At 32.5% G+C, this 15,718-nt stretch overlaps 1 protein-coding gene across 1 annotated transcript; it reads right to left on the bottom strand.

Moving 5' to 3' along the window:
- Window positions 1-380: 380 nt before the first annotated feature.
- On the bottom strand, window positions 381-5,994 carry LOC105340803 (uncharacterized). Its single transcript, XM_011447024.4, has 11 exons — window positions 5,821-5,994; window positions 5,465-5,510; window positions 5,153-5,327; window positions 4,549-4,718; window positions 4,156-4,217; window positions 3,010-3,059; window positions 2,498-2,657; window positions 1,509-1,580; window positions 1,211-1,260; window positions 1,016-1,119; window positions 381-775 (listed from the first exon to the last, which is right to left on the bottom strand). The coding sequence occupies exons 1-11, from the start codon at window positions 5,923-5,925 to the stop codon at window positions 477-479; spliced, it is 1,293 nt and encodes a 430-aa protein (XP_011445326.2). The 5' UTR covers window positions 5,926-5,994; the 3' UTR covers window positions 381-476.
- Between the last annotated feature and the right edge of the window lie 9,724 nt (window positions 5,995-15,718).

A 15,718-nucleotide genomic window follows, 5' to 3' on the forward strand; every position in this document is an offset into this window, starting at 1 on the left:
CCAACGGTTTTTTTTGGGGGGGGGTTAATTTTTTTTTTTATTTTTTTTTTTGTAAATACAAAGACGTTTAATCGTTTATTCCTTAGATATTTTAATACTATAGGAGTAGTTCTATTTCCTTTAAAACTTGCAAAGGAAATAACGTCAGTTGAATAACAAAACGAATTGCCACAAATTAGATTCGTAGTGTGAAAGGCTTTATAATAGATTTGATCACGCCGGACCGTTTTTGATCACCTTATAATATTCAAAGAATGATTTCTTATTACTTAAATAACATTTAGCAATTGTACGATTAAATATCAAAATAGTCATTGATGAAATATATTTGACTGTATAGTACAAAATCGATTCGTAGTGTTATCACAGACAAAGATACAGAAAATGAAAATATTTTAATATTGTGACACATCTCAACGCTCATTAATCATGTAATATTTAATTAGTAAGCTAAAATCAAAAATCGAAAAGTCAGTTTACAACTCGTCATGATGATGTGAATGTCTGTTTTCTTTGCCTTGAGTTTTGTTTTTCTGTTTCCCCGTCTTCTTCTTCAGTTTAACGGTCCTACCGTCACCCGTGGCTCGGTATTCCTCGCCGTTATCAAGATATACAAGTTCTTCATCAATCTGTAGTTTGACTTCGCGCGCTTCCCTATTCACAACGAACTTGGATTCTGCAGTATTCTTATGTAAATCTTTCCCTGTCGCGTCCACGAAGGCGTAGATAATGTTCCTCATTTTGATCAGCGCCTCTGAAGACTTTGGTCCAGGATCTGGAACAAGTTGTAAATTTTGAACCTGACAGATTTGTAAATATCATTGCAAATTATGATTTTGGTACCAGTAAGATTATACATTTTGGGCCTAAGGAACTATTTAAAATTTTGACTTGATTCAGCTTTGATTCAACTTCGTTTACGCAACAAATCAACAGAATATGTATTTCGAAACAAAATTCACCCCCCTCCACCAAAAATGCAAACTTTTAGAAAATGGTTCATAGATATGTATACCTTCAGACAATGCTCTGTTTATTGCGGCTCTTTCGTCATCCAGGATATCAATTGATTTAGCTTTCTTAATTTCTTTTAATAGGTATATATAATATTTAGCCAAACTGAAAGAGAAATGGAAAAGTTTAAATCTATCAATTAATGTGACTTGAATTTTTAATAACATTTTCTAAAAAAAAAACTTTTAGTGCTTACTCTTGTTTATGATATTTAGACCTTCGTTTTGCTTCTGTAATAATCAAATCCTGAAAAGAATAAATAAAAATACATAGTATACAATGTAAGCAAAATAAACTATATATTGTCATTTACATCCATCAGTATACGAGTTAAATTCAAGGAAGAAATTGTTCTGTTTCAATTGTAATAATTTGAAGAAGAAAAAATACTGAAAAATTTGTAGCTTACTTCGTCTATTCATGAATCTTCAAAATCATTGTATGCACTGATTCAAGAATTGGTTTTCAAAAAGAAAATAAAATACGACATTTACCATGTTTCTGACTTTCTCAATAAAATGGATTTGCTCCGATATCAACCGATCGAGATCAGTAAGTCGCCCTGCCTGGGAAATAAAAAGAAAAAAAAAAACGCAAAAAAGAATTTTAAAATATCTGCTATAGCATGGGAAGAATTGTTATATAAATCCTCAGATCTTTTGTATGTGATGCTGATTTTGTAAAATGTTGTTAAACATTAACTGTTTTATATTGGCTTTGTATTTTGAACCTGTAAATAATTAAAATTCAATTTCAATGTTCTCGGTCAACCCGGGCACAAACCAATGCTAATTAAGTTAATGCTGCTTGTTTTAAGCTTGCTGATTCATGCTGCTTTTGTGAAGATTTTCTATAATCATAGACATTCATAACCTTAAAAGTAAAATGCTGTTTGCGGTTCTAGTATACCCGAAACAGCAGATCGTTTATAAATGCTTATGCTGCTGCTGCTGCTTATTTTGTCCTTATATTGAGTCTGACCTGCTTGGCGAGCCATTTGTGCTTTTTTTATGCCACGACTAAAACGCCAAAAAATAAAGTATAGAAACTGCTGCAAAAATATCAATATAAACCATTTATGCAGAACTGAGTAATTTCTGTATCCTTATATTGCAATAACATGTTTGCAAAAAGATAGTAACACAACTGTAGCTATGAATTAAAGCGGATCAAGAATTTTACGTGGGAAGGGGTGGGGTGGGGGTGAGAGGGAGTTTTTTGTTGGCAAATGGACATATGAGGAGGGATGTGGTGCAAGGCCAATTTTGTAACAATGCTTTGAGATTTTAATGATTATATTTTTTTTCTGGTGGAGAGGGGGTTGCGCTCTGACATCCATCTCTCTAGATTAGGAAGCCGGTCATTAATAGCAAATACTGGATTCGACTTTTGTTTTTGTCAGAGTCGACATATTGTCTAACCTTTGCATATATAAAAGTAACCCAGATATGTTTTGCAAAACTATTTTCCAGAAAATGCTTACATTTTCTACTAAAGCCCCAGACTTAGTTCTTTGAATTCCAGTTTGGTCTTTGATGAATTCCAAGATCTGAGTATCGTCCATTTTTCCGCCATATCTGGCTTTTTCGGGACGCTCATCGTCTGGATACCAATATAATGAAGGGTATTGGCGCGTTTCAAACCTAATGTAGATTCGAGAATTAAAAAAAAAATAAAAAAATTGGTTTACACCATAGCACATTGTTTGAGGAATTGGAATGGTCATTTATTAAGCTAATAAACCGCAATTTTTAAAGTATCATGCCAAAAAGATGTCACAAAAAAGGATAAAACAAACAAAAGAACACAATACCACAATGCGGTTTAAGGGATTGTGACTAATTAAACATTCAAAAGTTGCAACGTTGTTTTCATCTCTCTCTCTCTCTCTCTCTCTCTCTCTCTCTCTCTCTCTCTCTCTCTCTCTCTCTCTCTCTCTCTCTCTCTCTCTCTCTCTCTCTCTCAGTGTAATGTATGTAATGTTTACAAACTTACTGTTCAGCTAAATTCGGTTCTCGTAATACATCTAGTCGCAGAAAAATAATCTATAATAATAAACAAAAACCATATCATATTCACAATAATTCGTTGATAAATGTATACTAGCATTCACTTTATCTTAAAATAAATATTTCATCTTGCACTAATTGAAATATTCTAATGCTAGTACGTACATATAGCTTATTTTTAATATATTCGATCAATGCCTGCTACTATTCATGTTAATATTTATCTACAATCTGTCTTGAGTTTCCATCAAAATCTTCGCTCTCTGTATCTGTATTTCGCAAAAGTTAATGGTTTTAAAAATTTACTTTCTCTTTTCTAAAATGCAAAAATCACATGCACATATATTAGTCATTCTCTATTAACAGTTTTTTCTAATTATTTTCTAATTATTTACTGTCTACTCTTCTTACATGTTTATCACGTTCTTGATTATTGTTTACGGAATAATGACTTACATTTTTTGTTATTATATATTTAATAATTATATTTTGGCTTGATCGCACGTACACGTAGTGACTTCTATATATTATGAAGACGCTAAAGACCAAACAACCGGCCCTAATTCATACAGTATACTTATGAATCAAAATATGCAGATTTTATGCCACAAAGGGTGGTTTGCGTATTTTCTGAGAGTGTTTTTAATTGTCTTTTAGTGATTGAAGGCCACAAGACATTTAACCACATTTTCCCGTGTTGATTTCATTAAGGCATTGTCCTTTACAAAATTTTATATTTTTGGGAATCAAATTCTGTACACGACAATTACAAATTTTGATTCCCAATAATCTAAATTTTTGTAAAGCACAGCATACTCCAAATCGTGTTTTTACATTACAGATAAAAATAAACTAATTCTACATGTAAATCAGTTGTCTTTAGTTCTATTTTATATGGATTATGAACTACATCCTACTGTCCGATTTAGAGGAAAAAGAGAAAATTCATTGTTCAGTTAGAAGACGGCATGGTTAAGCATGTTACCTAGTGGTAGCAAATCTGGAAAGCTAAATTCAACCAACAGTCTTATTTCTGAACACCCCAAACCGGCATGAGTGATCTACGTGCGTACCGGTAATAAATGGCTCTAAGTCAAGACCTTCGCTTGCTTTATGTTCTACCTGTACTTACAGAATCCTCGTTTTTAAAAATTTCAGCGTATTTTTCAATTCTAGCGACTTCCTCCTCGTGTTCTAATGGAAGATTCAAGAATAAAAAAAAATGATAACGTTAAAATAATGAAAGCTTTGTTAAACAGTTTCTCCAATATATATAATTATATTAAACACTGCTTTAAATTTATTTTAGCTAGCATGGTACAAATGTTTCTACTTGTATCATTCTCGGTCTAAATTCAAGCACGCTAGAGTTTTAAACAAAATGGAAATTAAAAAAGAGGAAAAAATGGAATTTAAATCAAAGAAAACAATATATAACTGTCAAATGAGCAATCAGTAATTTCTACCCTACGTGTGCTCTAGAAATGTCCATATTCATAAAGAGAATTTATATATATTTTGTTACCTTGTTTGTACAACAGTAGAAACTTGAACTGGCGGGGAATCCCCAGGATCTCGTAGAAGTTGGTGGTGGTCAGTTCTGTGGTGTAGTGGCGCCGCACGGTGGCGCTGTCCCTCCCCAGGGCCCGGGACACGAACTCCGTCAACGTGTCCACCGTGATGTCACCCCGGTGTCTGTGAAAACAATTCAACCCTGTAACTAATAAACTAATATAAAACATATGAAACAGATTAGGAGGAAGAGCCACAAGAAGGCTCGAAGTCGACACACTTCCGTTTAAAAACGAACACGCATCTAGTATATAACTCGTATAAATGTAAAGGTCATGTTGTAAATTTTGAATCTACTGGGTGAGTGTAAATATAAAATTCATTACATGACATAAATATATATGTGTGTTCTACGAAATCATCATTATAAATTGATAAGATCACATTATCTTAAGTCGTATACTCACAAGTCATATACATGTACAACATTATTCTTCCTCTACTTGTACAGTACAACCTGACTCTCGCAAAAAAGTAATCTCGGTAGATTTTTTTAAATTGCGAATTAAGGGACTATCGCACTATATGTGTATATATACCGATATCCATTTACTTACTTCATTGGGTGCTTGCCGCCCTTCTCAAAGAACACCAGGGACGGGAAGGAAGTGACCTCCCATTCTGAGGTCAGTTTTGTGTCCTTGACCCGACCAAACAAAACGGAAGTGTCCCCCTTAAAAGCTTGGGAGGCGGCCACAAACTTTGGATACAAAAGTCGGCACTTCTCACAATCTGAAAGAAGAAACTGGTTACTAATCCAATGTGATATAAATATTCATAAACTGTTCTAGTTCGTAACCATAATCAAGAAGATCATTCTGACATAGTGACAGATGCTGCATTGTATCTAAATAAAAGTCTGTACTCACTTTTGGTAACGATCAAGAAGACTGAAAATGGCTCTGCTTTTCTGACCTGCATGGAAGAACAATCTGAATCTATAAGATATAATGACTCCATGTTTAATTAATGAAAACACTATGCTAGTTTTACTTATAGTACACACATACATGTACTCCAGTGCATTTGAATTGACAACAACATCGAAGAAAAAAGCGTCGCGTATTGGATTGGAGATTTTTTTTTCGACAAAGTGAATATTCATTAGCTGTTATAGGCAAAAACCTTTCGTTGTTTCAAAGATTTTTAGATTGGAAACAATTTAATTTTATACCCGTACCCATTTTGGACATCGTTCATTGTTTTGAGATGTTACTTATCTTACCTTATCAAGATTTTTGTACGATACATCGACAACGGCAGCAAGAGCAACAGACATACAAAGCCATACGTGGAGTACTGAGACTGAGACAAACGACCAAACATTCATGATGGCCAACGGAGGAAGGAGGGTGTCTCTCTGACGCGCACGACCATTGATCTGAAGATGTTTGCACGTGTCACCAAAGATCGACAGATGCAGTCGCTAATCTATACACGTGGACTTATCATTGATTTATATTAACTCACGCAAGTTTTTCCGGGTCAAGATTGACTCCACAGAGCTACAAACATTGATTATTGGAGTATTAATCGTGGCAATATTAAAGATGTTCTAGTTTTTTTTCCTGTTGATAAAGGCTAAATTGCTCTGCAGCTGAACTATATCTGATAAATCTTGAAATAGTTTAGAGTAATCTCCCGTTGGTTTTAATTTTTCATCAAAACGTCCTTTTCTTTTAAAAAAAAAAGTTCCCTGTTTGTTAAGGTAAATTTTCAGCAATCATTGATCAATGAAATACAATGAACTATAAAACAGTTTGCATTCGGGAAAAAACACTATATCTTATTGTTCAACCGCATGTTGACTTTTGGTAGGTTGCAACTACTATATATATAACTATTTCTTGCACCAAAACAATTTCAAAATGATCTGGTTTCAAATGAAGTATGCACAGATTTCGTAGTCTTTGCTCAAAAAAACCCCAAAAACCCAGACAAATCTTGTTGATTTCAAAGAGCCATGGCTGAGTGGCCAGCAGTGAAATAGACAGACCTACGTCACATTGCTGTTTCACACAAATACCCAATGTCCAAACTTTTGTTAAAATGATTCTAAGAATTATATATCTTGTTCTGACAACGGATATGAATATGTTCGGCTGTGTGCTTTTTAAATAATTTAAACTTATGAGGAAAGGATTGCACTCTCCATCAAAACCCCTATAGAGCATTCAGGAAGGCACCGAAGCACACATGGTAACAAAGCACGGCATCAAGTTTTTAATGGTAATATCCTAATCGCTCATTAAAAACTCGTTAATTTTCATACTGGTATGATACGTCTAGCTTAAAAGATGAAATGCATGTATAATATCATACATGTAATGCTTTTAACACACTTAAAAAAATGGTAAAAAGACATGAGACGTATTTTTTAAACTTAAAAAGCCATGTTTTAATAAGATTTTGTAATGGTGATAGACAAAACTAATTTTTTTACTGCATAAAACAGACTTTACGTGCAGAAAAATGAGTTGACATTATTTAACATCAATTACTTTTTTTTTGCCAACCGAGGGCTCAAATGAGTTTTTTCTGCTCAATATGTGTTCGCTGTCGTCGTTGTCGTAAACTTTTCTAATTTTCATTGCCTCTAAAATCCTGCACTAGGCCATTTTTTTTTGAATTTTTATTTTTACCAAATTTGCTTCCTTGATTGACGGCATGTCTAGTTATTCTGATAAGCCTTGTCCTTTTTGAAGGGAAGATAATTAAGAATTTAAAAAATAATAAAAATCATTGTTTTGTAAATTCTTCTTCTCGCAAACCATTTGGCCCAAAAAGCCAAAACTTGTGTGGAGGCTGGTAGTGTATTTCCAAATTTGTTCAAATCAAGATCCTCTGGGATAGGGTGAAGCCACAGTGGGGGGTTGAATTTTCTCATGGAAAAATAAATAAAGAACAATCTTTTCCAATTTTTTGAAAATCTTTCATCAAAACATTTATATATCATGGTATATCTTTAGTGTAATCATTATACATTTTCACATACATTAAACACAACGTTGTATATACATTGTATATGTATCCCTCCAAACATCAATGGGGAGTTGAATTTTGTCATAGAAATTAATATAAAAACAAATCTTTTAAAATATTCTTCTTAAAGACCGAAACAACAAAAGGGGCATAATGTTTTACACAAGAATATGTGGAGAAAATTTTGAAAATCTTTAATAATTGAGAGATACTCCGAAAAAATGGTCCAGATATTTTGTATTTGATACCCTAAAGTTGATTTCATTAGAGTTATGGCTATCGTTGCTCAGGTGAGCGATGTGGCCTCTTAACACCTACTTATTGTAAACTGTGTGTAAAGAAACGTGAGTGTGCGGAAATCTATTCGAATGTTTGCATCACGATGTAGTATGATAATTGTAAAACCATTACATATAGCAAGAATAGATTGCAAAACAAAATTATAATGTCTGTCAAATAATTATCTAACATGTTTTCGATTTCGACTAACCAATGCTTCTCTCAGGTAATCAAGTTCTTTAAGTAACCGTAGCAAGTGTGTCATGTGCCATGTGTGTGTGTATGTGTGTGTGTGTGTATGTGTGCAAGGTATCAAAATGTAAGCAGCAATAACCCTGAATGTAACTTCATCATGCCCGGCTGTTGGCTGTATAGTGTATACTAATAACTAAAGGGACCTAGACACGATTTGAGCTCAAACTTTACAAATCTTATTTTTTTTTTTCAATTTTAAAGTCTAGAATGGTTAATATGGGTTATGGTAATACTTCATCAAAATTTAAACTTTAAATTTTGAGTTACAAGCAAGATACGGAGTTTTGAATACTTTGGTTTGTAAACAAAGCTCGAGCCTTGCATTGTTTAGATTTATGATTTATAGGTACAAGTTTCAATAAAACCTGTCTTTCTTTTGTTGATAGTATTATTTATTAACATACTAAAATCATTTATCTTGTTTGCCATGAGTCATTTTGTCATAGAAATGGCAATTTTTACTTTTCATAATTTATAAACAAATAAAAGACTCGAGCTTTGTTTACATAACAATGAATTCTAACCTCTGTATCTCGCTTGTAACTTCACTTATTTAAATTTTGATCAATCATTCAAAATGCACAAGTAAACTATTTAATACATACTACAAAAACTAAAGAAGAAAAAAATTTAAAATTTTTAATGTGCCTTTCATTTTAAATAGTAATGTTTGTTTCAAAATGTTTTGGGTTAAAAGCATGACATCTTTAAAAAAATGTGTGCTTTCAGAGCATACAAAACATTTGCTCGAACGTTTAGATAAGTTTTGGTCGCAGCCAGATTATAATACCCGGTATCTCTATCAGCATGCATTTTGTGAAATAACTGTGCATTTTAAATATGATTGTAAATGTATATACACATGTACATACCGATTTTAACTTTTTAGAATACAGAGATATAATTTGTGACATTTGGTGTTTTATTTCATTTTGATGTGATAAACAATACTGCTTAATTGCAATATTGTTTAAGATAATCTTGGCATATCTTTTTCCTTATAAAACTTCAATAGAATGTTTCTCTTGAGTTTTTTTTTTTTGCTTGGTCCGTACGTGCGCTTTTGCCTTTGCCGCATCCAATAGTAAACCATGAGGGATAACTCTCACGCAAATTTGATTTTTTTTCCCTCTCTCCCGAGAATATCTTTAATAAATAAGTGATCATGTGTTGAAAATGATAACAAATTAAGAAGACGAGCTTCATATCATGTACCTTTAAAAAATCGGTATTGGTGCACCATCTTCATGCATCAATGACCTATTCATAATTCTTGGTAGCAACGAGAGAAATCGGCATATTACACATGGGTTGCACGACCTACAAAATGGGTGGCATTTCATCGCTTGTAAAATTAATTTCGAAAACTCATAATTTTATGTAAACATAAATTTTGATGAATGGTTTAATCTATGCCTCAGACACGCGTTCGATTGCCCGCCTATGCCATTTTGGGTTTACCATGGTCTTTTGTTTTCTATCTTCTTGCATAATAAAAGAACAAAAAGTGTTAGTTGTTCTATCACATACAATAAGACAGAAAGATGAGAGAGAGAGAGAGAGAGAGAGAGAGAGAGAGAGAGAGAGAGAGAGAGAGAGAGAGAGAGGGGGATTAAAAAAGTAGTAATATTTTATGATGATTGGAGTTTATTATTTTCCTTATGCCCTATGGCATATCAAATAAGATGAACAATGAGATATGATAATTATGATAGACTTGATACACTACATGCGTAGTTATTCAGCTTTACTTCATGTGGGTACACCTCTATAGCTAATATAATACAAACTGTTCATATAATCTTATCTTTGTAATATCTTTCCAGTTTAAACATTTCTTTCTGAATACCTAACAATAGTGTTTATTTAAAACACGTACTTGTAATTAAGTATAATTAAAAGCTTAATATACTGATGAAAAATATATTAGCAAATTTATTTTTAGATACAGAATTAAATTTTAAAAAATTGGAATTTCAAACAAAAAAGTCAGACCAATTAATTCGATGATGTCATCGTGTCGTCATGCAGTCTCTTGAAGCATGGGGACAGAACACTCTTTGAAGGTGTACATGTACATTTACATACGCGTATGCAAATGAGTGCGTACATTAGTATCATACATGCATAATACAAAATTAATGTACATTTGATTTCAACATAAGGCGACTTATTAGCCAGAGGTATCTTGATATACGTTGTACATAAAATGAAAAAAGGAACTTCTTAACGGCATTACCGGTATTTGTCACAGTTTATTCTCGAGGAATTCATGCAATTTCTGATCAAATCAATGAATAATCTGTTAAAAGATATATAAACAATATTGCATTGTATATATCAACTTAATTCTTTATCAAATTTATCAAATAATATCAAATTATATAGAGTTATCGGAATTTTCGTTTTCCGATCCGTTCCGCTTTACGTTACATTTTCCGTTCCGCGTTCAGCATTTGGTTAAAAGTCGCACTGTGTGCAGAACATGTCAAACATATTTTAAGAAGGGAAAATTTAAAGTTATCCCAAACAAAAACTAAGCTTAATACACACGGAAATCAGTTCATGTTTTTATAACTGTTAGCTGTATAGCTCATCAGTACAAATAAATAAAAACAATTATGTACATGAATAGGTAGGTTTACAGGATGTAACTGTAGTGTACGTATGGTACATGTATTAACATCGAGTTATCTAATTGGCATTAGTGAATATTGTCCAGCTTTCAAGCTAGGGGTAAAAAATATATATACCTAAATTACGTAACATTTACATTTTTAGCATTAAAAAGCTGCAATAATTTAGACATTGAAGTTAAATTTCTTCAGTAATCATGCTTTTTCTTTTTTTTTTGGGGGGGGGGGTATATTGCTAATTGATGAATCAATTAATCAGACCAAAAAAAAAAATAAACAAGAATTTATCAGTATATTTTATAATGTATGTACTGTGTAAAATAATCTTTGTTCTTTCCAGTTTGGTGTTTCCCACAGCCCTGATAGGTCTATTTTGTCAAATTCAGGACTCAGTCATTAACAGCGCTTTCAGAACATTACTGTGTCGATAGATTCTATCATCCATGCTTGATAAGGGACGTTTCATCCGAGCAGCTGGGGGTGAAAGTGTCAGTTCTACTCCGAAAATGACAATCAAACAGAATGCAGGCGAAGGAAATTGAAGCAAGCAAATTATTTCAAAACTCTAAGGTGTTAAAATTGCTTCAATTTCTAACGTCAGACAATTACGTCACTGTTCCACAAAGGTGTTTTTTTTTATTGGTGGTTTTATTTTTTCATGGAATGGTGTGATAGTAAAATCGACGCGTATTCGATGGGAATTTCGAGATAAGTTCTTTGTTACGTATTCGTAGGGCAGGGCAAAGTTGTAAAGTTTATTTTCTCTTTTATTCTGATCTCAGTTTCGGTAATATTCTGCTATGATGAAGAAACAACAAAAATCCCTGTCTAACATAGGCACTTCAAAGAGGCTTGCTTCCTCGCCGTTATGGCCGATAATACGAGAAGTTTCATCATGGAGTTTATCTGTCATCATCCCCGCTTTTTAGTTCGGATTTTTTCTTACAAAAGTATTAAAGCACTTGGGCAAGATAACGTCATTTTGATGACAAATTGGTCTAAATCGTGAAGATTGAATATTTTTTACCGTATCGATAACATCCTTTGGGTAGCAGTCGTTTATTGCTGAATCATACGGGGTCGCGTCCTCCATGGTTTAGTTCAAAAAGTTTATAAATACATGCATACATATTCACATTTTTGCGATGACTATGATATCGAATGAGAAAAATATTCATTTCTAAATCTTATTTTTTTAGTTTCCTAAAAATACATATATGTAGCTTCACAGTTGCCTCAACTGTGCTTCTATTTTCTGTGCCCTGTGTTCACAAATTATCCAATTAGATAGTAGATTAGATTTGTTAACCATATGGTGTCAAAACTCGTGCGCGTGTAAACAATCGGCTCCGAAAACATATTCATCGCTCACCAAGACAGAGCCCAGAAAGCCGCTTCTACAACCTGGCATATTTTGACAACTAATTTGATATCATTTGGAAACGTTTATTTCTTATGCGTGTGGTCCGAACATTAAAAACTGAAATTATTTGGTCAATTTTAAGAAAGCTAATATGGTTAGAAATATTCTAATTAATTAAGAAAAGGAAATAGTTTTCCCGATGTTTTTCATGCCTTTAGCTTTGATTTGTAGAAACATCTTAAAATCCAATATATGATTTATTTATAGGAGAGCAATTTGTCTGAACAAATTATATTTTAATGGTTTGGCTAATATCTGGCAAGGACCACGTGTTCCAAACTTGATTGTAGTGTAATTACCGTCTATTAGTGCGCCCCGTCCACGGACTCTCGTAAATTAGAGATCTGGAGGGATAAAGTCTGCGAGAATTCCATCCACTAATGTTCATTTCATAGAATCTCGTCATCAATGATTCTGTTTGTTTAACTTTCAACTTGAACCTATCTTGGAATCGATGTGGTTTTTCCCCTTGATTTTAATCCGGTGAAGCCTACATACAGAAACCACATTGCCCAATTCCTGAACTCATGGAATTGCCTCTCAAGTATTTCTTTCACAGTGGAGACCATCATCGTTGCTTTTGGTTTTTGTCTTGCTTTTGGGAGGTTTTTTACTTTTTCAACTCTTTCGCAGAAGAGAAAAATAGGTTTGATTTGGGTACGAAATTTCGCCATTAAGTTGTCATTTTCTTTTGACAAATGTAGATCCATGAGTGGTTAGCCCTTTTCTTCTGGCAATAAAGATTCCGCGTCGTGTAGCAGAAGTTCTCTTTTGATAAGCAGTTGAAAATCGTAAATTTGATTAATCATGTAATTTGTCACTTCAAAGATATACGTCTTGTTTCTACTTTTTGACCCGGGTTTGCTTGAAGTTCGCCTGACTTTCGGGAATTCATCAGTTTGGTGCACGTAGCGTGCTTTTGACTGATGTTTTCATCCCCTCTCCCCAACACCGCGCAAAACTAAATTAAAAAAAGAAACTCTATTTAAATGCACAATGGCACAAATCATTTACAGGTTAAGATAATTTTTGGTTAACTGAAATACTATATTACTCTTTATTGTTTACTCACAACTACATGTAGATTGCTTTTTTTTTTTTAAAAACACACAACCGTCACAGTTTTTGATCTATCGGCGGAAGAATGTTGAAATGAGTACTGTCTGCCCGTCTGTAAATCGACATTCAGATAGCGGAAATATATATTTTTCATCTTATAACTTCCTTGCTCGAGCCTCAATATTACAAATCTTTTTTCAGTTAAAACAGGCTTACTAAATTTACTTCTGTATCTGGTACCAGTTTAGAAAAATGACTTAATTAATAAGCATAGAATAAGTAATGTGAATCAATTATCTCATAATTTTTTTTTTAATATTTGTTCCTCATTAATAAACGGGAAAAAAATCAGGCAAAGTATATAGCTATCTTTGCTATAAAGTTTTTTGAAAGAATTAGGTTTTGTGTCAATGAAAAAATTATGAATTACAAATGCTCTCACAGAAAACTGACCTGGAAAGTGATTTCTGTGAACGAAAACTTTGTTTATATGTATATATTATAATATGAATTAGAAATTAGTTTACAATATACGTATTAATTTGGATTATTTCACTTGTAACCAGTGAGTTGTGACATACAAACTTGTGTTTCAAATTGACAAAGAAATCAAAAGATTTATGAAAAAGATCATATAATTATACTTAAATTTCTCTAAAACATTTATTGAAAAAAAGATCATTCTGAACATTTTTTTTAAATCACTGTTGAGCCACGGTGCCTATCCTGATATAAGTTAGCTCCGATTTAAAATTTTGTTTGATGGAACAAAAACTGCAAAGCAAGGACTCGCAAAGAACAAGAATTATCGGCAACAATATTGTTTTCTTTCAATCAGATTATATTTTGTGTATATTTTGCCATCAACAGTAAAATGAAAAGTCTAGTATAATGATTTCTTTTTCTTTCAGGAAAGATCACTCGATTCAGAAAAAATTACAAGCCGATCTGTTTTCTGTTTTAGTATAGGCTGCTTGTGTAAGAAAATAAACAAATCGTGAACTGTATTATAAATATTTAGGACAGAATTTACGCTTGAGTAACAGCAAGTCTCACGCGTTTCAAACGATAAAAATCGAATTTAATTTGATTATTTGACATTTGGGCATTTACTTAAAGCAAATGCCCTGCACACATTAGAATATTCTGTAGGAAAATATATAATTCACGAGATATAGAATGTTAAAATGTAAACAATAAACGTACAATTAAGTTGAAGCTGTTGAAAACCATTCGTTTAAATAGATAGTTGGTTTATCTTATTATATACTTTACTGGTGTACATAGAGTTTTGGTACCGGGTATTAAAACATGAATTTTAATTTAGAATATAGTAAATAAAATAATGCTATCTCTTGTTCGAGAAAAAAATAAAAGAATGTATGACAATAAAGAGTTCTTAATTATGAATATTTTTGGGACTCCACACAGATCTATTTGACTTTGATATCATTTAATCAGATGATCATTTTCCAGATTTGAAATTGTGGTTAAACATATAGAGTGCGAAAAAGGCGCGCTTAGATATTGTACATTTGTTTCATTGTGCTGCAAACGAGTGTATAACAGTTTTCATGCAGTCCAGTATTTGGGAATCTGTTTATACTCTAAAACCGTTGAAGACGAAATATCATCACAGATAGAGTCGTCATATCAAATACAAACCAACTAATGTTCAGGACGAATTGAAGTATAGCGTCAGTCAATCTAGGCATAGGTAGGCCAACACGGAGAGCACGGACTGCACGGACTGACGTCATACTCCCAGTTTGATCCAAATACGCAATAAATTGATGTTCCTTTTTGTATTGCGTTGACGGACAATGTCGATTGTTTAGTTACTTCTACTCATTTTATTTGGGCATTTGAAGAGAATATTACAAAAACGATTTCTTGAAATAAAGTTAATTTGTGAAAAGTCAGAAGAAATCACGATTTCCGTAATTTTAAACGAATAATTAACCATAGAATTATTTTTTAACCATTTACTATTTTTATTATTGTGAATAAAATTTATTTCAGATATTTTCAATACACAATATAGTATTTTAAGGGGGTAGATTTGTTTTTAAATTAATTTTATTATTCCCTTTTTCTTTTTCGAATATACTGAAGGCGGCACCTACCGAGATTGAATACCATTGTGTTAGAAGTAGATATAACATATTTAAAGTTTCTTGCTGGTCACATTTGATGTAACTCAAACAACCTATTTTCAAATCTAAAATTTTTCAAAGAAGAGTTTTGAAACATGCAAGATTTTTTTCTCATTAAATGCGATCACTGTTGATACATATCATTTGTTGCTCGATTTAATAAAGTTTTAAACACACATTTCTATGGCGTTTATAATTTTAACTCCTAATAATCTTGATGATCCAACCGATTTAGATTTAGTATCATACAAAGAGTTTGTAAAATATGTAGACTCTTTCCAATTACATTAAGTATGTATATTAAGCAGAGAAACGATGACAATTTTGTTATAT

The sequence above is a fragment of the Magallana gigas genome, chromosome 3, assembly GCF_963853765.1.
Source record: "Magallana gigas chromosome 3, xbMagGiga1.1, whole genome shotgun sequence".
NCBI lineage: Eukaryota > Metazoa > Mollusca > Bivalvia > Ostreida > Ostreidae > Magallana > Magallana gigas.